Below are 22,252 nucleotides of genomic sequence, written 5' to 3'. Positions count from 1 at the left end.
CCATTGTGCCTTTAAGCAAATTGAGTAATTCTGTGAAAGAAAAATTAGGAATGTTTCTTACACCCACCCTCATTTCTGTGTGGAGTCACAGCATCCTTCCTTGAAACAAAAACAAACCCTCCCCCCCAACTCCACAACTTTAGAACGTTTAAAATGATTTGATAAGTAAAGTTCATTTTGTACCTAGCTTTGTCAGTAGTGCCCAGATGATGGGAATATACCCACAAGGTAAGATCATCACATACCAGGGGATGCTTTTACTCTAAGCCCGAGGTACTCAACAAATTCAATTTACTATTCCAGCATAGAAGGATTGTATGTATTTTTCTCCTACTCCTATGGCTCTTTGTGCTAATTTTTCCTACCTTGCCTTTAGCTATCCTAGTGGTAATGTGTGAAATTGTTTTCCACTTGAATAAAATCCAACCTTCCCCCAGAGTTTAGGTGCTAAGCCTATGGGGGCGGTGTGCTCATTCTATTTTATGGTTGTTGTTGTACAAATTATGATGCTGTTTATTGAAACAAATGCAGCTCTACTTCTAAAAACACAATGGAATTTTTTTTCATTTATGGGGTTGTATAAGTTAAATACTATGAAATTGTTATGTATAAAAGTGTTTTGGAGCTCATCCTTTATTATTTAGCCAGGCAGTTTTCTTATTTTAAAAATTAAATGCAGGGGGCGCCTGGGTGGCTCAGTGGGTTGAGCCGCTGCCTTCGGCTGGGGTCATGATCCGGGGGTCCTGGGATCGAGTCCCGCATGGGGCTCTCTGCTCAGCGGGGGCCCTGCTTCCTTCTCTCTCTCTCTGCCTGCCTCTCTGTCTGTCAAATAAACAAAAATTAAAAAAAAAAAAAATTAAATGCAGGGCGCCTGGGTGGCTGAATTGGTTGAGCGTCTGCCTTCAGCTCAGGTCGTGATCCCAGGTACCCAGGATCGAGTCTCGTATTGGCTTCCTTGCCCAGTGAGGAGCTTGCTTCTCCCTCTGCCTGCCACTCCTCCTGCTTGTGTTCTTTCTCTAAAATCTTAAAAAAAAAAAAAAAAATTTAGCAAATGCATTCATCCTGATGCTGCCTTTCAAGCTCTTAATGCAAGTGTATAAAATACAGAAGGGGCTCAGTGACTGAGAGAATCTTATAAAGTTTTGGTTCGTGGTGAAATTAGAATTTTTTTGGTAACTATCACTGATGGAGCCATTGGGTTATATATTTACAAATTAACTTGTGAATTGCTTACTCTTACTATTCCCATTCATTGACGTGTTTACATTTATAATATTGATGCTGCATTAATGCTGTTTTGCTTAATTTCACTTCATTATGAGTTTAACATATTCAGCTACTTTGTGTGTGGTGTGTGGAGTCGGCATGTATTTAACACTCAGGAATTCATCTCTGTGGAGAAGTTACAGCAATGAAGTAGTGATTCAGAGGACAGGGGGAGGAACCAATCCCAATTCTTAAATTTTGGTCTTATTTTTTAAAGCCAATATCAAGAATTGGGGTACCGAGGCACATAGAGTCACTCACTTTGGGACCTCTAATCACACGGAGACAATTGTGTATTTCTCAGTTATTTCCAAAGTAAAGGAGTATTTATGTGGACGAGTTGGGTGCCCTTTTCTCTGTTGCTGTAGCTCATTGTCCATACCTCTTGCTAAATTTTTTTAATATCCATATAGAATTGCTTCTTTATATGCTTGTCGCTGCCACTGGATTGTTACTCAGCTTGAGTTGAATATAGCTTTTCGTTTTTGTTTTTTTTAAATTGTAAACATCCGATGGAGTAACATTTCTGTTCTTTGTTTATATATCTGGGATTCTATCTGGTGTCATTTCTTTTTTCATCCTGAAAAACTTCTTTTGACCTGTTTTGGAGTATAGGTCTGATGGAGACTGATTCTCTCAAGTTTTAGCTGTCTGAAAGTGTTACATTCTGCTTCTGTTTTCGAAAGGTATTTTTACTGGTTATAGAATCCCATGATGACTGTCGTTTTCTTCCCAGGACTTTTAAAGATGCCCTTCCATTGTCTTTTGTTGTAGTTTCTGGTGAGAAATGAGTTATTTGTGTCATTTTTATCTTGTATATAATGTGTCTTCATATGTCTAGCTGTGCTTTTATGGTTTGCCCTTTACTTGGGATTTTCAGCAGCTTCACTGTGGGCTTGTTTGTCTGGGTATTCTTCCTCCGTGGCTGTGCTTCTGGTAGTCATGAACCGATTTTTAGAAAATCAATTATTTCAGTCATTATCTCCTGAAATAGATCTCCAATATCCTTTTCTTTTTCTCATCCTCAGTTACGCTTATATTACAGTGCTTCACACTGTACCACAGCCCTGGGGTCTCGGTTCTTTCATTTTTCTTTCCCTTCTGTGGTGTTTGAGTTTGCATGCTTTATGTTGGTCTGGGTTTAGGTTCACTGGTTCATTTCTCAGCAGTGTTCTGGTTATCCTGAAGTTCATCTAATGAATTTTTGGTTGATACATCTTAAATTTCTAACATGTTCTTAAGATTTTATTTATTTATTTGTCAGAGAGAGAGAGAGAAAGAGAGAGAGCGTGCGCGCATGCACCAGCAGGCAGAGGCGGAGAGAGAAGCAGGCTCCCTGTCGAGCAAGGAGCCCAATGTGGGACTTGATCCCAGGACCCTGGGATCATGACCTGAGCCAAAGGCATTGGCTTAACCAATTGAGCCACCAGGTGTCCCTTTAACATGCTCTTAAAAATGATTTCCATGCCTTTTAAATTGCCCATCTCCTACACTGTGTCCGTTTTTCATTATGTCCTTCAGAATTTTTAAAAGATTCATTTATTTATTTGACAGAACCAGAGAGAGAGAGTGAGAGAGGGAGACAGCAGGAGCGGGAATACAAGTAGGGGGCGTTGAAGAGGAAGCAGCAGTCTTCCTGCCGAGCATGGAGCCCCATGCTGCCTTTGATCCCAGGACTCTAGGATCATTACCTGAGCCCAAAGCAGACACTTAATGACTGAGTCTCCCAGGTGCCCCCTGTAGCATTTTTACAAGTATCTTTTGAGATAGTGTGACCCGTGAGTCCATCATCCAGGCCATCTCTAGATCTGCTTCTCTTTGACTCTGGGTGATGCTTTCTTGGTCCTTAGCGAATTCATCAGTAGTTGATAATATGGTAGACATACATTTTATTTGAATACTGTGGACATAATCCTTCTAAGAAAGGGAGTGCCTTTCTTTAGGCTGCTAAAAAGGGGACTGAGTTCATGGGGTGTCTCTTTGAGCTGGGCTTGGCAAAGCGGCCTTAAGTTGAGTGGTGTCCTCTGGGCCTTCAAGGTTGTTCAGAACGAATGAGGCTCTGGTACTCAGCTTTTAGCTTGATGACTAAAATATTCGTTTTCAAGACTGGGATAACTCTTTCTGCTTTACAGTTCAGATGCCCTTTTCAGGGTTAATGTAAAGTTCTTCGTGTTTTCGGTTTCTTCAGGAGATACCTTGCTAACTTGGTGTCTGCCCCTGGCCTTCAGGTGGTAGCTGTCATTTACTCACTGAACATCCAGAATATGTTTTGGGGGCTTCTCTCCCATCTTTCGCTTAGTTCAGAGTGTTTGGGAGGACAGTCTCTTTACCTAGGGAGAGGCCTCCCGGGACACTTCATGTCTGGGGATATCTTGCCCTCCCTCCAGCTTTTGGCAGACTAACTCATGCAGTTGGTGAAGGCCTGAGGGAAAGCCTTGGTAGGTGGGTGTAGACTTGCTCCAGGACTGGGGCTCCATGGAATTCCAGTTTTTCATGCCAGAACCCATGCTGTCAATGTGTCAATAGTTCATTAAAAATTTGGCTTTTTTTTTTTTTTAAATCCTTGTTTAATTCTTAGTCTAACTGTTTGTCAGGGATCAAAGCAGCTTGTCACTTCCTAGTAGTCCTTCCAGGTTTTCTTATGTCCTCAGCCGCCTGATGGGTTGAAAGCAACACCGACTGTAACTTGGGAGGTTTTCTGGCTTGTTTTTGTTATGAGGATGAGAACAGTGGTGGCATTTTGTGACTACTTTCTAAATCCTGCTGGAAGCTGTCGTATTCTTAGGACTTTCATGATTAGGTCCTGTTAGATGGACCATGTGTGAATGTAGTACATGGCATTTTTTTCTAGGCTTTGTATTCACAGTGAATTTGAAGATCTGTTTTGAAAGCTAAATATCTTTGCATCTTACTTAAAGAAATCCTATTTCTTTTGTGAACTAATACTGCGACTTTTTGTCCTTTTAAATTCAGTATTTTGTATCACATTTCTCTACTGGGCTATACTAACGCTATCCAATAGAATTTTCTGTTGGAAATGCTCTTTATGTGCTTTGACCAGTATGAGGGCCACCAGCCACATGTGGCTCTTGAGGGCTTGACATGTGGCTGGTGCAACTAAGAAACTGAACTTATAATTTACATTTAAACGTGGCTAGTTGCTACCCTGAAGAGCGCAAGTCGATAGCTTATATACATTATGGCAAAAATAGTGTAAGATATAGTTATACTGAACAATTCACGGAACCATTGTGGTTTCTGAACACACTTCTGTTAACTACTTTAAGACCTTCTTTGCCTTTTTGATACTGCTTGAAACTTTGAGTCTGGGTTTTATGTGAGGAACAGAATTTGTGAAATCAAGCAATTTCCAAAGAACAAATAATTAGCTCTATAAAGTAATATCTATATACTTGCAAATATCAGTGAACTATTTGATTTAATATAAGAAATCTCATCGCAGCAAAATCCCCAGCTTTATCTCCTGAGGCTCTAGCCATCCTACTCTATAGCTGCTCGTGAAATTCAAACACAGGCCAGCCTGAATGAAGAGAAATGTGTTATTTATCAGACCAACAAGCTCTAGAGATATAAGCAGAATTCAACTCTTAGTGCATACTATGAAATGTGATCGAGGAATTCTGTGAAAAGGGCCCTGGGCAAGGGAGCTGGGAGCTAGGACACTAAATATTGGTTTGATTGCCCACCCCCAAATTAGCCCAGTTACCTTTGTAAAACTGCTTAGTTTGCTAATCTGTAAAGCAAAGGTCACCTGCCATTAGAATCTTAATTCTGTAATTTAAGATTAGAAGGAATCTTTGGAGGTTACCTGATCTCTTTTCTGTTTTTAGACAAGATGGTTATGGAACACTTTTGTGTTTTTAAGATTCTAGTGCTAATGCCTTCTGATGAAATCATAGTGATATGAAATCATGGGATCGACCCTTTGGTGGGGGGTTATTTTGGCAACTAGATACATGTTGTTGGAGGAAATATTAACGCATGTGCTACTTTGCCTTTGTAGCTGGACAAATTTGCCAGCATAAGAATTCCAGGGAGCAAGAAGGAGAGACCTCCACTTTCCAACCTGAAGACTGCGTTTTCAAGCAATGATTGCTCTTCTGAGGTGATGGAAAATATTCCAAAGCCACTGTCACAGAATGAAGTCTTAGAACTTTTTGAAAAGATGATGGTAAGAATTTATTTTTCCCATAAAATGATTGATGAAAAAACCTTACCTTGTTAATGGACCAATGAACATTTAAGGCTTGTTTTCCATATATGATTTCTAATGTCCTTGAAGATAGCAATTTAGGCATACAGAGCTTTAGGATTACCCACCCCCCCCAAAAAAAATGAGAGGAAAATTGGCACACTAGGTTGTGTGTGTGTGTGTGTGTGTGTAATATATAGAATACATAAAAACCCTCTCAAGTATCATAATGGTACATTTTGAATCTTAAAGATTATCTAAGGGGTCTATTAGGGGTTGTTTGCATTTTAGAATGATCATCACAGTGCTGTGTATGTTTATGCTGATTTTGTTCATCTTTTTTTCTAGTTTGATTCCTTTCTTAATTCTCAGGATAACCAGGTTCATAGAGTCCCAGAACATTTATATCTGAGGAGACTAGAACTTACTTATTTTGGGGTGTGTCTTTTCTGGTGGAGACAGTGCTGTAAGAAGCTGCCTTCAGTTGGTTCCAATAAATGGTGATCCTGACTCTGCTCATGGGTAAACTAATTTGACCAACAACCCACTGTGTTAAGTACGTTCAAAATCATTTATCACAAAATGAATGCTAATTGCATCTAAATAGTTTTACATATAGCTCTTACCCTCAAGTTGCTTATCTTGGAGGAATCAAAATAAACATTTTGAAGAATTAAATGAGTAAGAAATGCCAGAGGGTTCTAATTAATGGTTAAGTTCCTTGTAAGTTCAGAGTAGGAAGAAACTAACTTTTGAGATACCTCATTAGCTTCAGGGGAAGCCAAAATTGAAAGGTTATTATAGTAGCTTAGGGAAATTTCCTGGAACAGATGGACTTAGAGGCAGGTGTGGCCTTATAGGGTTGGAATAAGCAGAGGGAAAGGACATTCTTTTAAGATGGGGAAATGACAGTGAACTGAGACAGAGCAAGGTACAAATAGCTTAGGGGGATCGTGTGAGAGGTTTGAAAAATTGGACTGGAGTGATAATTTAGGGCCAATTATGAGAGGATTTTTTATACCATTTTGAAGAGTTATATAATATTTCAACTCAGGATTTATTTTTTCTATTCCTCTATAATTTTTGACAGCCTTATTAGTTTTTAGGGAAATTGACTTATTTAGTGTGTAAAATGTGTTTGAAATTTGAGAAGGTTAATAGCGGGTCTCCTCATTATTTAACGGGAATCAACAAAATATTTACCCTTATACTGCCTTATTTTCTATTCATCAAATATTTGTGTTCAGTGTTATACATGGAGCTTTAGGAGGCCCCAGAAAGAGAGAATGCCTAGATTGTGTCTCCATAGGATTAATTAGTGTTAGTGATTCCTAACTTTTCATCACTGAGCATATGTTAGTATTGTTTTGCATGAACCCTAGACTTGGGACATTCTTACCTATTATGTTAGCTCTTTTTTTTTTTTAAGATTTTATTTATTTATTTGACAGAGAGAAATCACAAGTAAACAGAGAGGCAGGCAGAGAGAGAGAGAGAGGGAAGCAGGCTCCCTGCTGAGCAGAGAGCCCGATGCGGGACTCGATCCCAGGACCCTGAGATCCTGACCTGAGCCGAAGGCAGCGGCTTAACCCACTGAGCCACCCATGCGCCCCTTATGTTAGCTCTTGATGAAGGACTAATTTTGTTTTTAATTAACCACACATTTATAACTCCTTATTAACTCTTTCATCTCCATGAGTTGGTATCATTTTAGCCTTGAGCAAAAAACCTTTTCTTTCCCCCCAATTTTAGCGTATGTGCCACCGAAGTGAGGACTTTTGTTTGTTTTTGTTTTATATTTTGCTGGCCTTTGCCTCTGTTAATGAGGCTTGTATAATGGTAGTTCTCTTCAATACTACATTGGAGGACTCAAGATAATAAAGTGCCCTTAGCTCCCTTCTCATTCCATGTACTATATGTGGAATCACTGACCTAAATGACCTAGGAGATTCTAGAATGGTACTACTTTCATTTCCTGGTGACTACTTTGTTAAGGCGTTTTTCTTTTTGATCATGATTGCTAGTGGCATCTGAGTATAAGTGAGTAAGCTATTAATATAAGGTGTTTATGAGGCCACATCTTAACACCACAAGCCATTAAAAGTATGGCTACTGGGAGTACTGGATACAGTTCACGGTATTCTGTACTGACCGTGATTACTTGAGGTATTTTTCAGTTACTGTGAAGAGGGTCAGTTACCCAGAGAAGGGTAAGACTTTCAGTGTTTGTAGTTATGAATAGGGCAGAAGGATATTGACATTTCTGAAGTGTTTACACAATACATATTTAATAACTGGGCCCTATCGCTTGTTAAATCTAAACAGGTATCCCTGTTGGCAGAAAATCGTTTGCAATCAAACTCATTTTACTCAGCAGCAGTAAAATGAAATTTTTGATGGTCAGGGATGCCCAGTTTGCTAAGTGAGTTTGTGAGAACTAAGGTCTTGTTTTTTTTTTTTTCTTTTTTTAAAAAGAATTAGGTTCTTCTTCCCTTTCTGATTGCTTGACTGACAATACATTACAGGGGAAAATCCTCTGATGGTTCTGGAGCTGAGGAAGTTCTCTTCCCTAAATGTAGATGAGTGATATCTGTCAAGCTTTACAGGGTACTTCATTTTTGACCAATTTAAAGCTGGTCTATGTCTGTAGAGAATGCTAGATGAAGTGTTGAGTTTAAATTTTTTTATTTTTACTTACATATCTAGTACTTCTTAAAAATTTTAAACTTTTATTTGTTCAGTGAGTGGAAGAGTGAGAGAGTGGGGGGCGGGGCAGAAGATGAAGGGAGAGAGAGAATCTTGAGCAGACTCCCTGCTGAGTGCGGAGTCCCACAATGTGTGACCCTGAGATCATGACCTCATCGGAAATCAAGAGTTGCCACTTAACCAACTGCGCCATCTAGGCACCCCTGTCCGTCGTACCTCTGTCCTTTCGAAGAAGCCGCATCAAGCCTGCAATCTTAACTAAGTCTTGGCGTTTGCCGCTACAGGAATTTTCTGTCATTTAAAATTTACATCTAAATGCCTAGTTTTGACATTGTGCAATTTTTAAAAACTTATTTAACTTTATCAAAGGTATTGAAGTAATTTTTACATAAAGTAAAAACTATTCTTACAGAAACTTTTTTTTTTTTTAATAGTCTTCAGTGTGCTGACTTGATAATGAGAGGTAAGGGTATAATGCTTGAATATTTGTAATCCTTTCTTGTTTATTTTGGAGGTGGATTTACTTGGTCTCTGGGAAATAGTTTATAGGGTTTTTCGGTCGAGGTTGGGTTGAGCCTTATTTTTTTGAGCAATGATGAATGTTGAAACTACTTAAGGGCTCTTTTTCCCATTTGTCTTTTGGTTAAAGTGGAATTGTTATCCAAAAGCCCCTATTGGTTGCTGTGTGGATCTAGCTTTGTGAAATTGCTATGTGAACATCTTGTATATACAACTTTGATTTCTGGAAGTCAAGTTTCAGGGCTTACTATTGGGCTCACTGTAGGTCTATGTTAACTGGTTTTTGAATGATTTGAGCATGGTAGATACAAGCTGGAAGTGACTTGATCATTGTAGCTGTTGCCTCTTTATAGCAGCTCCCTTGGCTTATTCTTGTGCTCCCAGGTGAAATCCCAGGCGGGTCTCAGTCTTTCTCTTGGCTTTGAGATTGAACCGAAAAAAATTATAAAAATAATTTTGATCTAAAAAATAGCTGTCTTTTTCCCCCTTGCAGGCTGGCTTTACTTTAGGTCTCCATTCGGGGCAATGGTTAGGGAATGAGCTTGGCCTCTTTTGTTTCTCTACCTTACTTGGCTATCCTCTCCAGACTGCCAACTATTTCCTCTAGGACTACATGGGAGGTGAGGAGAGGAGGAATAAGAGTTTGCTTCTGGTCTAGGGTGTTTATAATCTGCCCTTGGTGCTCTGGGGTGATGTTGGTTTTTATTGCTGCTGTAACAAATTACCATGGTTTTTGATGGCTTAAATGCCAACATACTGTCTCCTAGTTCTGCAAGTCAAAGTCCAGGTTGATTCACCTGGTTTCTCAGGTTTCACAAGGCTGAAATCTATGTCCAAATGGCTGGGATCTTACCGGATGCTTTGGGAAGAACCTCTTCAAGTTCATGGTGGCAGAATCCAGTTCCTCACTGTTGTAGGACTGAGGTCCTGGTTGTCCTCTGGGGGCCGCCTTAGCTCCCAAAGGCCTCTTTCCTATCCTTTATGTGGGCCCCTACCTCTCTGTTACATGAAATCCATCTCCTGTTTAAAATTTCTATGCCTTCTCCTCCTGTGGCATCTCTTGTCTCCCTCTACAGAAAGTTCTCTGCTTTGAAGGACTCCTGTATTAGATTAGGCTCACCCAGATGATCCAACATAGTATTGCAGAGTTCCCTTCTAACAGGTAATGTAACTCATTTATAGGACCAGAGATTAGGGCATGGACGTGGGGGACTGTTCTGCCTTTTACAGGTGTAGGAAATTATAGATGCTGATTCTTTCCTCTTGTGCTTTTTTTGTGCTCCCTGGTGCCCAGTCTCACCCGCAGTTCCCTTGTCACTGTCACTGGTGATGTATACTTTGGTCTTCTGCCCTGGTCATCTGTGAGCCTATTCCTCTGCAGGAGTCACCTTCTGGATGCAGGACCTCTCAGAGGCCAGGACTGCTGCTTCCCTGGGATGTACATCCTGCCCACGGGAAGCTGATGTATCCTTTGGCCCTTGCTCTTGTCCTTTATCTCATTCCCTTTAGAAGTTGCCCTCTAGGGAGTATAAACTACTTGATTCTTTCTTGCTATTCCAGATTTATCCTCCTAACTATAAGTGGCTTTCTGATCATTAGATCTTCTATGTAATACATTCCACTCACTCTTGTCTGCAGCTCTCTTTCCTTTAGTTACCATGACATTCCTTTCCTTCTGATTGTCCTATTCTCTGGACAGTTTTTACCAGGTTCCATTCCAGGTTTCCTGATTCTGATTTTCATTTCCTCAGGGCGTTACCTCGGGTCCTCTTACCTTTTCTTTGTCCACTTCGGTTCCTTTCACATTTCTCATGGGGGATGGGAGCCCTTTCATGTTAGAATATCCCCAGTATTCTGATGCTCTGCTGTCTTTGGAAGAGCAGCTATAATCAAACTCTGTAAAAGATGCTAAACCTCAACAAGCCAGAAACTGATCTCATTCTTTTCTTTTGATATTTTTCCAACTTTACTGAGATACAATTGACCTATATGACATTGTGTAAGCTTACAGTATACAATGATACAGTGTGACTTGATTGATGCATATATATATGTGTGTGTGTGTATGTATAAATGCTTTATAATGGCCCAATATTTATTTTATTGAAGTACAGTTGACACACAGTGTTAGTTTCAAGTGTACTACATGGTGATTGGAGCATATATATTTCTAAATGATTACCACGATAAGGATAGTTAACATGTCTGTCACCTCATTTAGTTACCATACCTTACCTTCAGTCCCACAGTCAGAACTTTTAAGATTTACGGGAGCCTGAATGGCTCAGTCAGTTGAGTGTCCGACTCTTGATTTTGGCTCAGGTCATGATGTCAGGGTCCTGGGATCCAGCCCCGTCTCTTCTTGGGCTCTGCACTCAGCGGGGAATCAGCTTGAGGGTTTCTCGCCCTCTGCCCTTCTCCACCCCTTCAGATAAATAAATTTACAAAAAGAACTTTGAGCAATTTTCAGGTATACAATACAGCATTAGATTGACCAAGTTGTACATTAGATCCTCAGAATTTGTTAGTCTTAGAACTGTGAATTGTACTCTTGACCGCCTTCATCCACTTCCCTCCAGCTTCCTTCATCCACTTCATTCACCAGTTCCCGGCAACCACTAATCTGTTTCTGGGAGTTTGTTACTTCTAGATTGCACATGTAAGTAATACCATGTAGTATTTCTTTGACTTATTTCACCTAATGTAATGCCCTTGGGGTTCATCCATACTGTTGCAAATGGCAGCATTTTCTTTCTTATGGCTGAGTAATATTCTATTATGTATATGTATACACTAGTTTCTTTATTCATTTATCTGAACGGATACTTTTTTTTTTTTTGCCATTTTAGTTTCATAAATAGTACTGTAGGGACGCCTGGGTGGCGCAGTTGGTTGGACGACTGCCTCCGGCTCACGGCGTGATCCTGGAGTCCCGGGATCGAGTCCCACATCAGGCTCCCAGCTCCACGGGGAGTCTGCTTCGCTCTCTGACCTTCTCCTCGCTCATGCTCTCTCTCACTGTATCTCTCTCTCAAATAAATAAATAAAATCTTTAAAAAAAAAAAAAATAGTACTGTAAACATGGAGGTAACAGGCATCTCTTCCAGAGAGTGATTTTCATTTCCTCTGGATGTACCCAGAAGTGGGACTGCTGAGAGCAGACAGAAGTTCTGGTTTTAATTTTTTTTTTTTTTTTGAATATCTGTACTATTTTTCACAGTGCCTGTAACAATTTACATTCTCACGAACAGTGCACCTGGGTTCCCACTTCTTCATTCTCACTAACACTTGATATCCTTTTGATAACTGCCATTTTAACAGGTCTGAAGTAATACCTCTTGTGGTTTGTTTGTTTGTTTTTTAAAGATTTATTTATTTATTTGACAGACAGAGATCACAAGTAGGCAGAGAGGCAGGCAGAGAGAGAGAAGGAAACAGGCTCCCCGCTGAGCAGAGAGCCCGACTCAGGGCTCAATCCCAGGACCCTGGGATCATGACCTGAGCTGAAGGCAGAGGCTTTAACCCACTGAGCCGCCCAGGCGCCCCTCTTGTGTTTTTTTTTTTTTTTTTTTAAGATTTTATTTATTTATTTGACAGAGATCACAAGTAGGCAGAGAGGCAGGCAGAGAGAGAGAGAGAGAGAGAGGAGGAAGCAGGCTCCCTGCCGAGCAAAGAGCCTGATATGGGGCTTGATCCCAGGACCCCGGGATCATGACCTGAGCTGAAGGCAGAGGCTTTAACCTAATGAGCCACCCAGGCACTCCTGTTCTCACTTTTTAATAAGATTTTTTTGTTTGAGTTGTAGGAGTCCCTTATATATTTTGTATATTAACCTTTTATCAGATGTGTGGTTCGTAAATATATTCTCTTATTCTGAGGTTGCCTTTTCATTTTGTTGTTGGCTTTTTTGCTGTGCAAATTTGATGAAAGCCTACTTGCTTATTTTTGTTTTTAGTGCTTGTGCTTTTTTTTTGTCCTATCCAAAAAGCATTGCCCAAAACAATGTCCATAAACTTTCCCCCTGTGTTTTCTTCTTGGAGTTCTATAGTTTTAGGTCTTATATTTATGTCTTTAATCCATTTTGAATTAATTTTTGAGTGGTGTAATGTAGGGGTCTAGTTGTATGTTTCTTTTTTGCCTGTGGTTAACCAGTATTCCCAACTGTATTTATTGAAGAGACCATCTTTCCCATGAGGTATTCTTGGCTTTCTTGTCAAATATTAGTTGACCATATATGTATGGTTTCTTTCTGGGCTCTTGATTCATTTGCATTGATCTATGTATCAGTTTTTATGCCAGTATAGTATTTTGGTTACTGTAGTTTTGTAATATAGTTTGAAGTCAGTAAGCATGATCCCTCCAGCTTTATTTTTCAAGACTGCTTTGGTTAATCATGGTATTCTGTGGTTCCATAAAAAACAGTGTAAGACTGTTTTTCTATTTATATAAAAATGTGGTTGGAATCTTGATAGAGATTGCATTTACTTTATAGATGGCTTTAAGTAGGATGGATATTTTAACAATACTAATTATTACCTATGAGCATAAAATGTTTTCCCATTTATTTGTGTACTCATATTTTTCACCATTGCTTTACATGTACAGATCTTTTACCTGCCTAAATTTATTCTTGTTTTATTGACTTTCATCTTATTGTAAATGAGATTGTTTAATTTTTTTTTTTCAGATAGTTCACTGTTATTGTATAGAAATGCATCTGATTTTTGTGTGTTGATTTTATATCCTGCCACTTCACTGAATTCATCTGTTCTCAGTTTTTTGGTGGAGCCCTCAGGGTTTTCTATATATAATATCCTCTATAAATAGGTGACAGCATTACTTCTTCCTTTTCAGTCTGGTTGTCTTTTATTTCTTGCCTCTGCTCTGGCTATGACTTAGAGTATTAGGTTGCTTTAGGTGAGAGTAGGCATCCTTGTCTGTTTCATGATCTTGGAGGAAAAGCTTCAATCTATAACCAGTCGAGTACAGGTGGACTGTGGGCTTTTCATACAGCCTTTAATATGTTAAGGTCTTCTTCTATTCCCAGTTCACTGAGTTTCTATCATGAATTGATGTTGAATTTTTCAGGTGAATCCCACTTTTTTAATGGTGTACAGTCCTTTTAATGTACTGTTTAATTTAGCTTGCTAGTATTTTGTGAGAGTTTCTGCTTCTAGAATGGATAAAGATGTGGTATATATGTATATATATATATATACACACACACACACACACTCACATACATACAATGGAATATTATACAGCCATCAGAAGAAATGAAATCTTGCCATTTGCGACGACATGGATGCAACTAGAAGGTATTATGCTTAGCGAAATAGGTCAATCAGAGAAAGACAATTATCATATGATCTCCCTGATATGAGGAGGTTGAGAGGCAATGTGGGGGGTTTGTGGGGTAGAAAGGGAATAAATGAAACAAAATGGGATTGGGAGGGAGACAAACCATAATAGACTCTTAATCTCACAAAACAAACAGGGTTGCTGGGGGGAGCGGGGGAGGGAGAGGGTGGTGGGGTTATGGACACTGGGGAGGGTATGTGCTATGGTGAGTGCTGTGAAGTATGTAAACATGGCGATTCACAGACCTGTACCCCTGGGGCTAATAATACATTATATGTTAATTAAAAAAAAAAAAAAGAGTTTCTGCATCCAAATTCACTGGTGATAATGGCTTAGAGTATTCTTGTAGTATCCTTGTCTGGCTTGGCATTAGGGTAAATGATGGCTTGGTAAAGAGTTAGGGAGTATTCCCTCTTTCCCTCTTCTTTAGTCTTTTGGAAGAGTTTGAGGAAAATGGGTGTTAATTCTTCTTTAAATGTTTGGTTACCCAGTGAAACCATCCAGTCTTGACTTTGGGCAGTTTTGGTTATTGATTAAACTTCAGTGTTCTATTGGTGTGTTCAGATTTTTTGTTTCTTCATGATTCAATCTTGGTAAGCTGTGTGTTTGTAGGAATTTATCCATTTCTTACAGGTTGTCCAATTCGTTGGTATGTATATATAGTTTAGAGTAGTCTCTTATGACCCTCTGTGTATTGGTGATAGGATTTGTAATGTGTCCTCTCTGATTTCTGATCTGTGTGTTCTCTCTCTTTTTTAAAATTTTTTCTTTTTTTAATATGCACCACACCCAATGTTCCATGCAATACGTGTCCTCCTTAATACCTCCTTAATTTCTTAAGGAATCACCAGGTTCACCCAATGCCCCACCCACCTCCCCTCCAAAACCCTCAGTTTGTTTCTCAGTGTTCAGTCTCTCATGGTTTGTCTTTCCCTCTGATTTCCCCCAATTCACTTCTCTTCTCCATCTCCCAATGTCCTCCGTATTATTCCTTATGCTCCACAAGTAAGTGAAACCATATGATAATTGACTCTCTCTGCTTGACTTATTTCACTCAGCATAATCTCCTCCAGTCCCATCCATGTTGAAACAAAAGTCGGGTATTCATCCTTTCTGCTGGAAGCATAATACTCCATTGTATATATGGACCATTTTATCTACTTGTCTGTTGAAGGGCATCTCTGCTCTTTCCATAGTTTGGGGACTGTGATCATTGCTGCCACCCAGCAATGAACCCTGGGGAACAGATGGCCCTTCTTTTCACTACATCTGTATCATTGGGGTAAATACTCAGTAGTGCGATTGCAGGATCATAGGGTAGCTCTATTTTTAATTTCTTAAGGAATCTTCACACCATTTTCCAAAGTGGCTGCACCAACTTGCATTCCCACCAACAGTGTAAGAGGGTTCCCCTTTCTCCACATCCTCTCCAACACTTTTTGTTTCCTGTCTTGTTGATTTTGGCCATTCTAGCTGGTATAAGATGGTATCTCAATGTGGTTTCGGTTTCTTCCTGATGGCTAATGATGATGAACATTTTTTCATGTGTCTGTTAGTCATTTGTATGTCTTCTTTGGAGAAGTATCTGTTCATGTCTTCTGGCCATTTTTTGACATGATTATCTGTTTTGTGTGTGTTGAATTTGAGGCGTTCTTTATAGATCTTGGATATCAGCCCTTTGTCTGTAGTATCATTTGTGAATATCTTCTTCCATTCTTTCTATGGGTTACCTCTTTGTTTTTTTGACTGTTTCCTTTGCTGTGCAGAAGCTTTTGATCTTGACGAAGTACCAAAGTTCATTTTTGCTTTTGTTTCCTTTGCCTTTGGAGACATGTCTTGAAAGAAGTTGCTGTGGCCGTTGTTGAAGAGGTTACTATCTATGTTCTCCTCTAGGATTCTGATGGATGCCTGCCTCATGTTGAGGTCTTTTATCCATTTCGAGTTTATCTTTGTGTATGGTGTAAGAGATTGGTTGAATTTCATTCTTCTACATATAGCTGTCCGATTTTCCCAGCACCATTTATTGAAGAGACTGTCTTTTTTCCACTGTATATATTTTTTGTGTTTTGTCGAAGATTATTTGACCATAGAGTTGTAGGTCCATATCTGGGCTCTCAACTCTGTTCCACTGGTCTATGTATTTATTTTTGTGCCAGTGCCATGCTGTCTTAGTGATCACAGCTTTGTAGTAAAGCTTGAAATCAAGCAATGTGATGCCCCAGGATTGTTTTTCAACATTTCCTTAGCAATTTGAGGTCTTTTCTGGTTCCATACCAATTTTAGGATTATTTGTTCTGGCACTTCGAAAAATGTCAGTGGAATTTTGATCAGGATGGCATCGAAAGTATAGATTGCTCTGAGCAGTATAGACATTTTAACAATGTTTATTCTTCCGACCCATGAGCATGGAATGCTTTTCCATCTTTTTGTGTCTTATTCTTTTTTTTTTTTTTTTTAAGATTTTATTTATTTATCTGACAGAGACCACAAGTAGGCAGAGAGGCAGGCAGAGAGAGAGAGAGGAGGAAGCAGGCACCCTGCCGAGCAGAGAGCCCGATGCGGGACTCGATCCCAGGACACTGAGATCATGACCTGAGCCGAAGGCAGCGGCTTAACCCACTGAGCCACCCAGGCGCCCCTGTGTCTTATTCTATTTTTTTCATGAGTGTTCTGTAGTTCCTTGAGTACAGATCCTTTGCCTCTTTCATTAGGTTTATTCCAAGGTATCTTATCATTCTTGGTGCTATAGTAAAGGGAATCGATTTTCTTGTTTCCCTTTCTATATTTTCATTGTTAGTGTATAAGAAAGCAACAGATTTCTATGCACTGATTTTGTATCCTGCAAAATTACTGAATTGCTGTATGAGTTCTAGTAGTTTGGGGGTGGAGTCTTTTTTGGGTTTTCCATAGAATGTATCATGTCATCCACAAAGAGAGAGAGAGAGTTTGATTTCTTTGCCAATTTGAATAAATTTTATTTCTTTTTGTTGTCTGATTGCTGTTGATAGGACTTCTAGTACTATGTTGAACAGCAGTGGCAAGAGTGGGCGTCCTTGTCATGTACGTGATCTCAAAGGGAAGGCTGTCCACTTTTCCCCACTGAGGATGATATTTGCTGTGGCTTTTTCAAAGATAGGTTTTATGAAGTTGGGGAATGTTCCCCATATCCCTATACTTTGAATCGTTTTAATCAGGACCGGATGCTGTATTTTGCAAATGCTTTTCCTGCATCAATTGAGAGGACCATGTGGTTCTTCTCTTTTCCCATATTGATTTGTTCTATCACATTAATTGATTTGGGAATATTGAACCACCCTTGCATCCCATGGATAAATCCCACTTGGTCATGGTGGATAATCTTTTTAATGTACTGTTGGATCCTATTAGGATCTTGTTGAGAATCTTAGCACCCATGTTCCTCAGGGATATTGGATGAAATTCTCGTTTTTGGTGGAGTCTTTGCCTCATTTGGGGATCAGGGTAATGCTTGCTTCATTGAAAGAGTCTGGAAGTTTTCCTTCTTTTTCTGTTTTTTGAAAAAGCTTCAGGAGAATAGGTGTTATTTCTTCTTTGAATTTTGGTAGAGTTCCCCAGGGAATCCATCAAGTCTTGGGCTCTTGGGAGGGTTTTGGTCACTGCTTCAATATCATTACTAGATATTGGCCTATTCAAGTTGTCAATTTCTTCCTGATTCAGTTTTGGAAGTTTATAGGTTTCCAGGAATGCATCCATTTCTTCTAGGTTGCTTAACTTATTGGCATATAATGGTCGATAATAATTTCTGATGATTATTTCTGTTTCCTTGGTGTTAGTTGTGATCTCTCCCATTTCATTCGTAATTTTATTAAGTTGGGTCCTCTCTCTCTTTTTGGATTAGTTTGTATTAGATTAGATTTATTGATCTTATTTTTTTCTTTCAAAGAACCAGCTTCTAGTTTATTTGAAGTATTCTACTGTATCTCTGCTTTCTAACTCATTGATCTCTGCTCTAATCTTGATTATTTCCCTTCTTGTGTGTGGGGTTGGCTTAATTTGTTGCTGATTTTCCAGTTCTTTAAGGTGTAAAGAGAGCTAGATTTTTCAATTTTTTGAATTCTGGATTTTTCAATTTTTGTATTCTGGGTTTTTCAGTTTTTTTGAGTGAGGCTTAGATGGCTATGTATTTCCCCGTTAGGACTACCTTTGCTGTATCCCACAGGTTTTGGACCGAAGTGTCTTCATTCTTATTGGTTTCCATGAATTGGTTAAGTTCTTCTTTGAGTTCCTGGTTGATCCAAACATTGTTAAGCGAGGTGGAATTTAGCTTCCAAGTGTTTGAATTCCTTCCAGACTTTTTCTTGTGGTCGAGTTCCACTTCCAAAGCATTGTGGTCTGAGCATATTCAGGGAATAATCTCAATCTTTTGGTATTGGTTGAGCCCTGATTCGTGACCCATTATGTGGTCTATTCTGGAGAAAGTTTCATGTACACTCGAGAAGAAAGAATATTCATTTGTTTTAGGGTGGAATGTTCTGTGTATATCTGTGAGGTCCATCTAGTCCAGTGCGTCATTCAGAGCTCTTGTTTCTTTATTGATTTTCTGCTTGGATGATCTATTACTGAGAGTGGCATGTTAAGATCCCCTACTGTTAATGTATTCATATTAATATGACTATTTATTTTTTAAAAGATTTTATTTATTTATTTGACAGAGGTCACATGTAGGCAGAGAGGCAGGCAGAGAAGACGGGGGAGGGGGGAGCAGGCTTCCTGCTGAGCAGAGAGCCCGATGTGGGGCTCGATCCCAGTACCCTGAGATCCTGACCTGAGCTGAAGGCAGCTGGTACCCAGGCACCTGGGTGACTCTTTGTTTTGAATAGCAGTTGGCTTAAGTAGTTGGCTGCTCCCATATTGGGGGCATAAATATTTACAATTGTTAGATCTTCTTGGTGGATAGACCTTCTAAAAATGTAGTGTCCTTCTGTATCTCTGACTACAGTCTTTAGCTTAAAAATCTAATTTATCTGATATGAAAATCACTACCCCAGCTTTCTTTTGAGGCCTATTGACATGAAAGATGCTTCTCTATCCCTTCACTTTCAGTCTGGATATATCTCTAGGTTCCAAATATGCCTCTTATAGACAGCATATGGACAGGTCTGTTGTTTTATCCATTCTGCAACCCTGTGCCATTTTATGGGAGCATTTAGGCCATTCACGTCAAGAGTGATTATTAAAAGGTAAGTTTTTATTGACCTCGTGATGCCTTGAAGTCCTTGTTTCTATAGATTGTCTGTATATTTCTGTTCTGTGTCACTCTTGGGTTCTTCTTTTATAGAACCTCCCTCTCCCCTTAATATTTCTTGTAGTGCTGGCTTGGTGGTTGCATACCCTTTTAAACCTTGCTGGTCTTGGAAGCTTTTTATCTGTCGATCCATTTTGAATGTCAGCCTTGTTGGATGAAGTATTCTTGGCTGCATGTTCTTCTCATTTAGTGCCCTGAATATGTCTTGCCAGCCCTTTCTGGCTTACTGGTTTTCTGTGGACAGGTCTGATGTTATTCTGATGGTCCTTTCTCTGTGTGTAAGGAATCTCTTCCCCCTAGCTGCCCTTAAGAGCTTCTGTCTGAAATTATGATTTGTGAATTTCATAAGTAAGTGTCTGGATGTCTTTCTAGACTCGTTGATCTTGCCTCTAGGACACGAACACTTGTTCCATCCCCAGATTAGGGAAATTTTCATCCAGAGTGTGTTCAACTATATCTTCTAGTCTTCTCTCTCTCTCTACCCCCACAGGGATCCCAATAATTCTGACACTGGAACATTTCATGGCATCATTTATTTCCCTAATTCGGTTTTCATGGCTTCTAAGCTGTTTGTTCCAGGCCTCCTCCTGATCCTTCTTTTCTATTAGTTTGTCTTCTAGATCACTAATTCTATCTTCTGCCTTGGGTTACTCTAGCTGATAGAGTATTTAGATTAGATTGGATCTCACTGATAGCATTTTTAACTTCTGCCAGATCAGCTCTCACTTCCTCCCTTAGAGATTCTATGTTGTTACTAATGGTCTTCTCGAACCTAGCCATTGCCTGGATAATTGTTACCCTGAATTCCGTTTCTGAATACTGTTTATGTCCATATCCAATAGTTCTGTGGCAGAGGGCACAATCTCTGGATTTTTCCTCTGTTGGGTGTTTCTCCTCCTAGTCATTTTGGTGAAAGGTTGTTGAGGGGATCTATAACTGAATATATCAACCATGATCCAGGCAAGGTGCACCCTTCCATCCACTAATAAGATAACCCAGTGATCACACTCTGGGTGTCACAGTAAGCTGGACTATGTACCTTGATCTGAGAACAGCAGATCTGACAATGCTGACATCCTGATCTTAGACTTCCAGCTTCCAGAACTGAAGCTTGCTTATAAAAGCAGTCCTCAGAAGGGTTGCAGCTCTGAATTTTAGCTGGCAAAAGAAGTGTTATTTCTGAATACTCAGAACACTGAGTATTTCTTTTTGAGTTGATCATTTCTTTTTTTTTTTTTTTTAAGATTTTATTTATTTATTTGACAAAGAGAGAGAGAGATCACAAGTAGGCAGAGAGGCAGAGAGAGGGGGAAGCAGGCTCCCTGTTGAGCAGAGAGCCCAACTCGGGGCTTGATCCCAGGACCCTGGGATCATGACCTGAGCCGAAGGCAGCGGCTTAACCCACTGAGCCACCCAGGCACCCCTTTTTTTTTCTTTTCAAATCTACCTCTTTGTTTCATGATTTTTCCCCCATTTAAAAAATATTTTGTTTTTAAAATTTTTAAAAAAGATTTTATTTATTTATTTGACAGAGAAACAGTCACAGCGAGAGAGGGAACACAAGCAGGGGAGTGGGAGAGGCAGGCCTCCAGCTGAGCAGGGAGCCTGATGTAGGGCTGGATTCCAGGACCTTGGGATCGTGACCTGAGTTGAAGCCAGACACTTAATGACTGAGCGACTCAGGCACTCCTAAAATATTTTCTAATTCATTCTAATCTTTATTATGTCTTTAACTTTGGGCTGAGTTTATTTCTTCCTTGAGATATAAAGCCAGGTTGTTAATTTGGGATATTTCTTTAAGGATTTATTTATTTTAGAGGGAAGAGAGTATAAACACACACACACACACACACACTCTCTCTCTCTCTCTCTCTCTGGGGAGGGACTGAGGGGAAAGAGAGAATCCTTAAGCCAACTCCCCGATGAGTGCTGACCTGGATGCTTTGAGATCATGACCTGACCTGAACCAAGAGTTGGCGGCTCAACGACTGAGCCAACTGGGTGGTCCTAATTTGAAATATTTCTTTTTTAATGTAGGTACTTATTTCTGTAAACTTGTATTATACTCCTGTGCCTGTATCCTACTGGTATTGGTATGTTGTGATTTTGTTTTCATTGGTCTTCAGGTAGTTTTATTTTTCCCTTTTCATTTCTTCTTTGTCCCATTGATTGTGCAAGATGGTGTTGTAAAATTTCCACATATTTGAATTTACAGCTTTCCTCTTGTTATACTGTTTTCTAGTGTCTCACCATCATGATCAGAAAAGATACTTGATAATATTTTATCTTGTTGAATTTTGAGGCTTGTTTTATGACCTAACATATGCTAAATCCTGAAAATGTTCAATGTGTGCTTGAGAAGAATTAGTATTTTGCTATTCCTGAATAGCATACTTTGTATATATCCATTCTATAGTATTATTCAAATTTGCTCTTTCCTGACTAATTCTGACTAGATCAGAGTGTGGGGTATTATATTGTTTAACTATTGTATTGCAGCTAATTTCTCTTTAGTTCTGTACTGGATATAATTATGTTCTCAGATGTAGGGAGCATAAATAGTTAGAATTGTTTTTAGCTTCCTGATGAGTTGATCCCTTTGTCATTACATAGTCTTCATCTTTTGTGACCATTTTTAGCTGAATTCTGTTTTTTTCTGATAAAACTGATTTTTTAAAAGACTAAAGATCTTATTTATTTGAGGAAAGTGAGGGCGAGAGAGATCATACATAAGCATGAGTGTGGGGAGGGAGAGGGAGAAGCAAACTCCCTGCTGAGCAAGGAGCTAGATGCAATCTGGGAGTTGATCCCAGTACCCTGGGATATATGACCTGAGCCATGCAGGTGCCCCCAAAATGATTTCTTTTGGTTACCATTTGTTTGGAATACATTTTTTCATTCCT

The 22,252-nt window shown here is 39.5% G+C and overlaps 1 protein-coding gene across 2 annotated transcripts in view; it reads left to right on the top strand.

The window, feature by feature from the left end:
• Nucleotides 1-22,252, top strand: part of DIAPH3 (diaphanous related formin 3) — a 512,938-nt gene that overhangs the window by 44,416 nt on the left and 446,270 nt on the right. For both annotated transcript variants that reach the window (XM_044249843.1, XM_044249842.1), the window contains one exon: nt 5,291-5,458. In XM_044249843.1, coding sequence (XP_044105778.1) covers nt 5,291-5,458 — 168 coding nt within the window. The remainder of the gene's footprint in view (nt 1-5,290; nt 5,459-22,252) is intronic.

Source organism: Neovison vison, chromosome 5 (genome assembly GCF_020171115.1).
Source record: "Neovison vison isolate M4711 chromosome 5, ASM_NN_V1, whole genome shotgun sequence".
In the NCBI taxonomy this organism is placed as follows: Eukaryota; Metazoa; Chordata; class Mammalia; order Carnivora; family Mustelidae; genus Neogale; species Neogale vison.
This window is presented reverse-complemented; position numbering and strand designations above follow the sequence as displayed.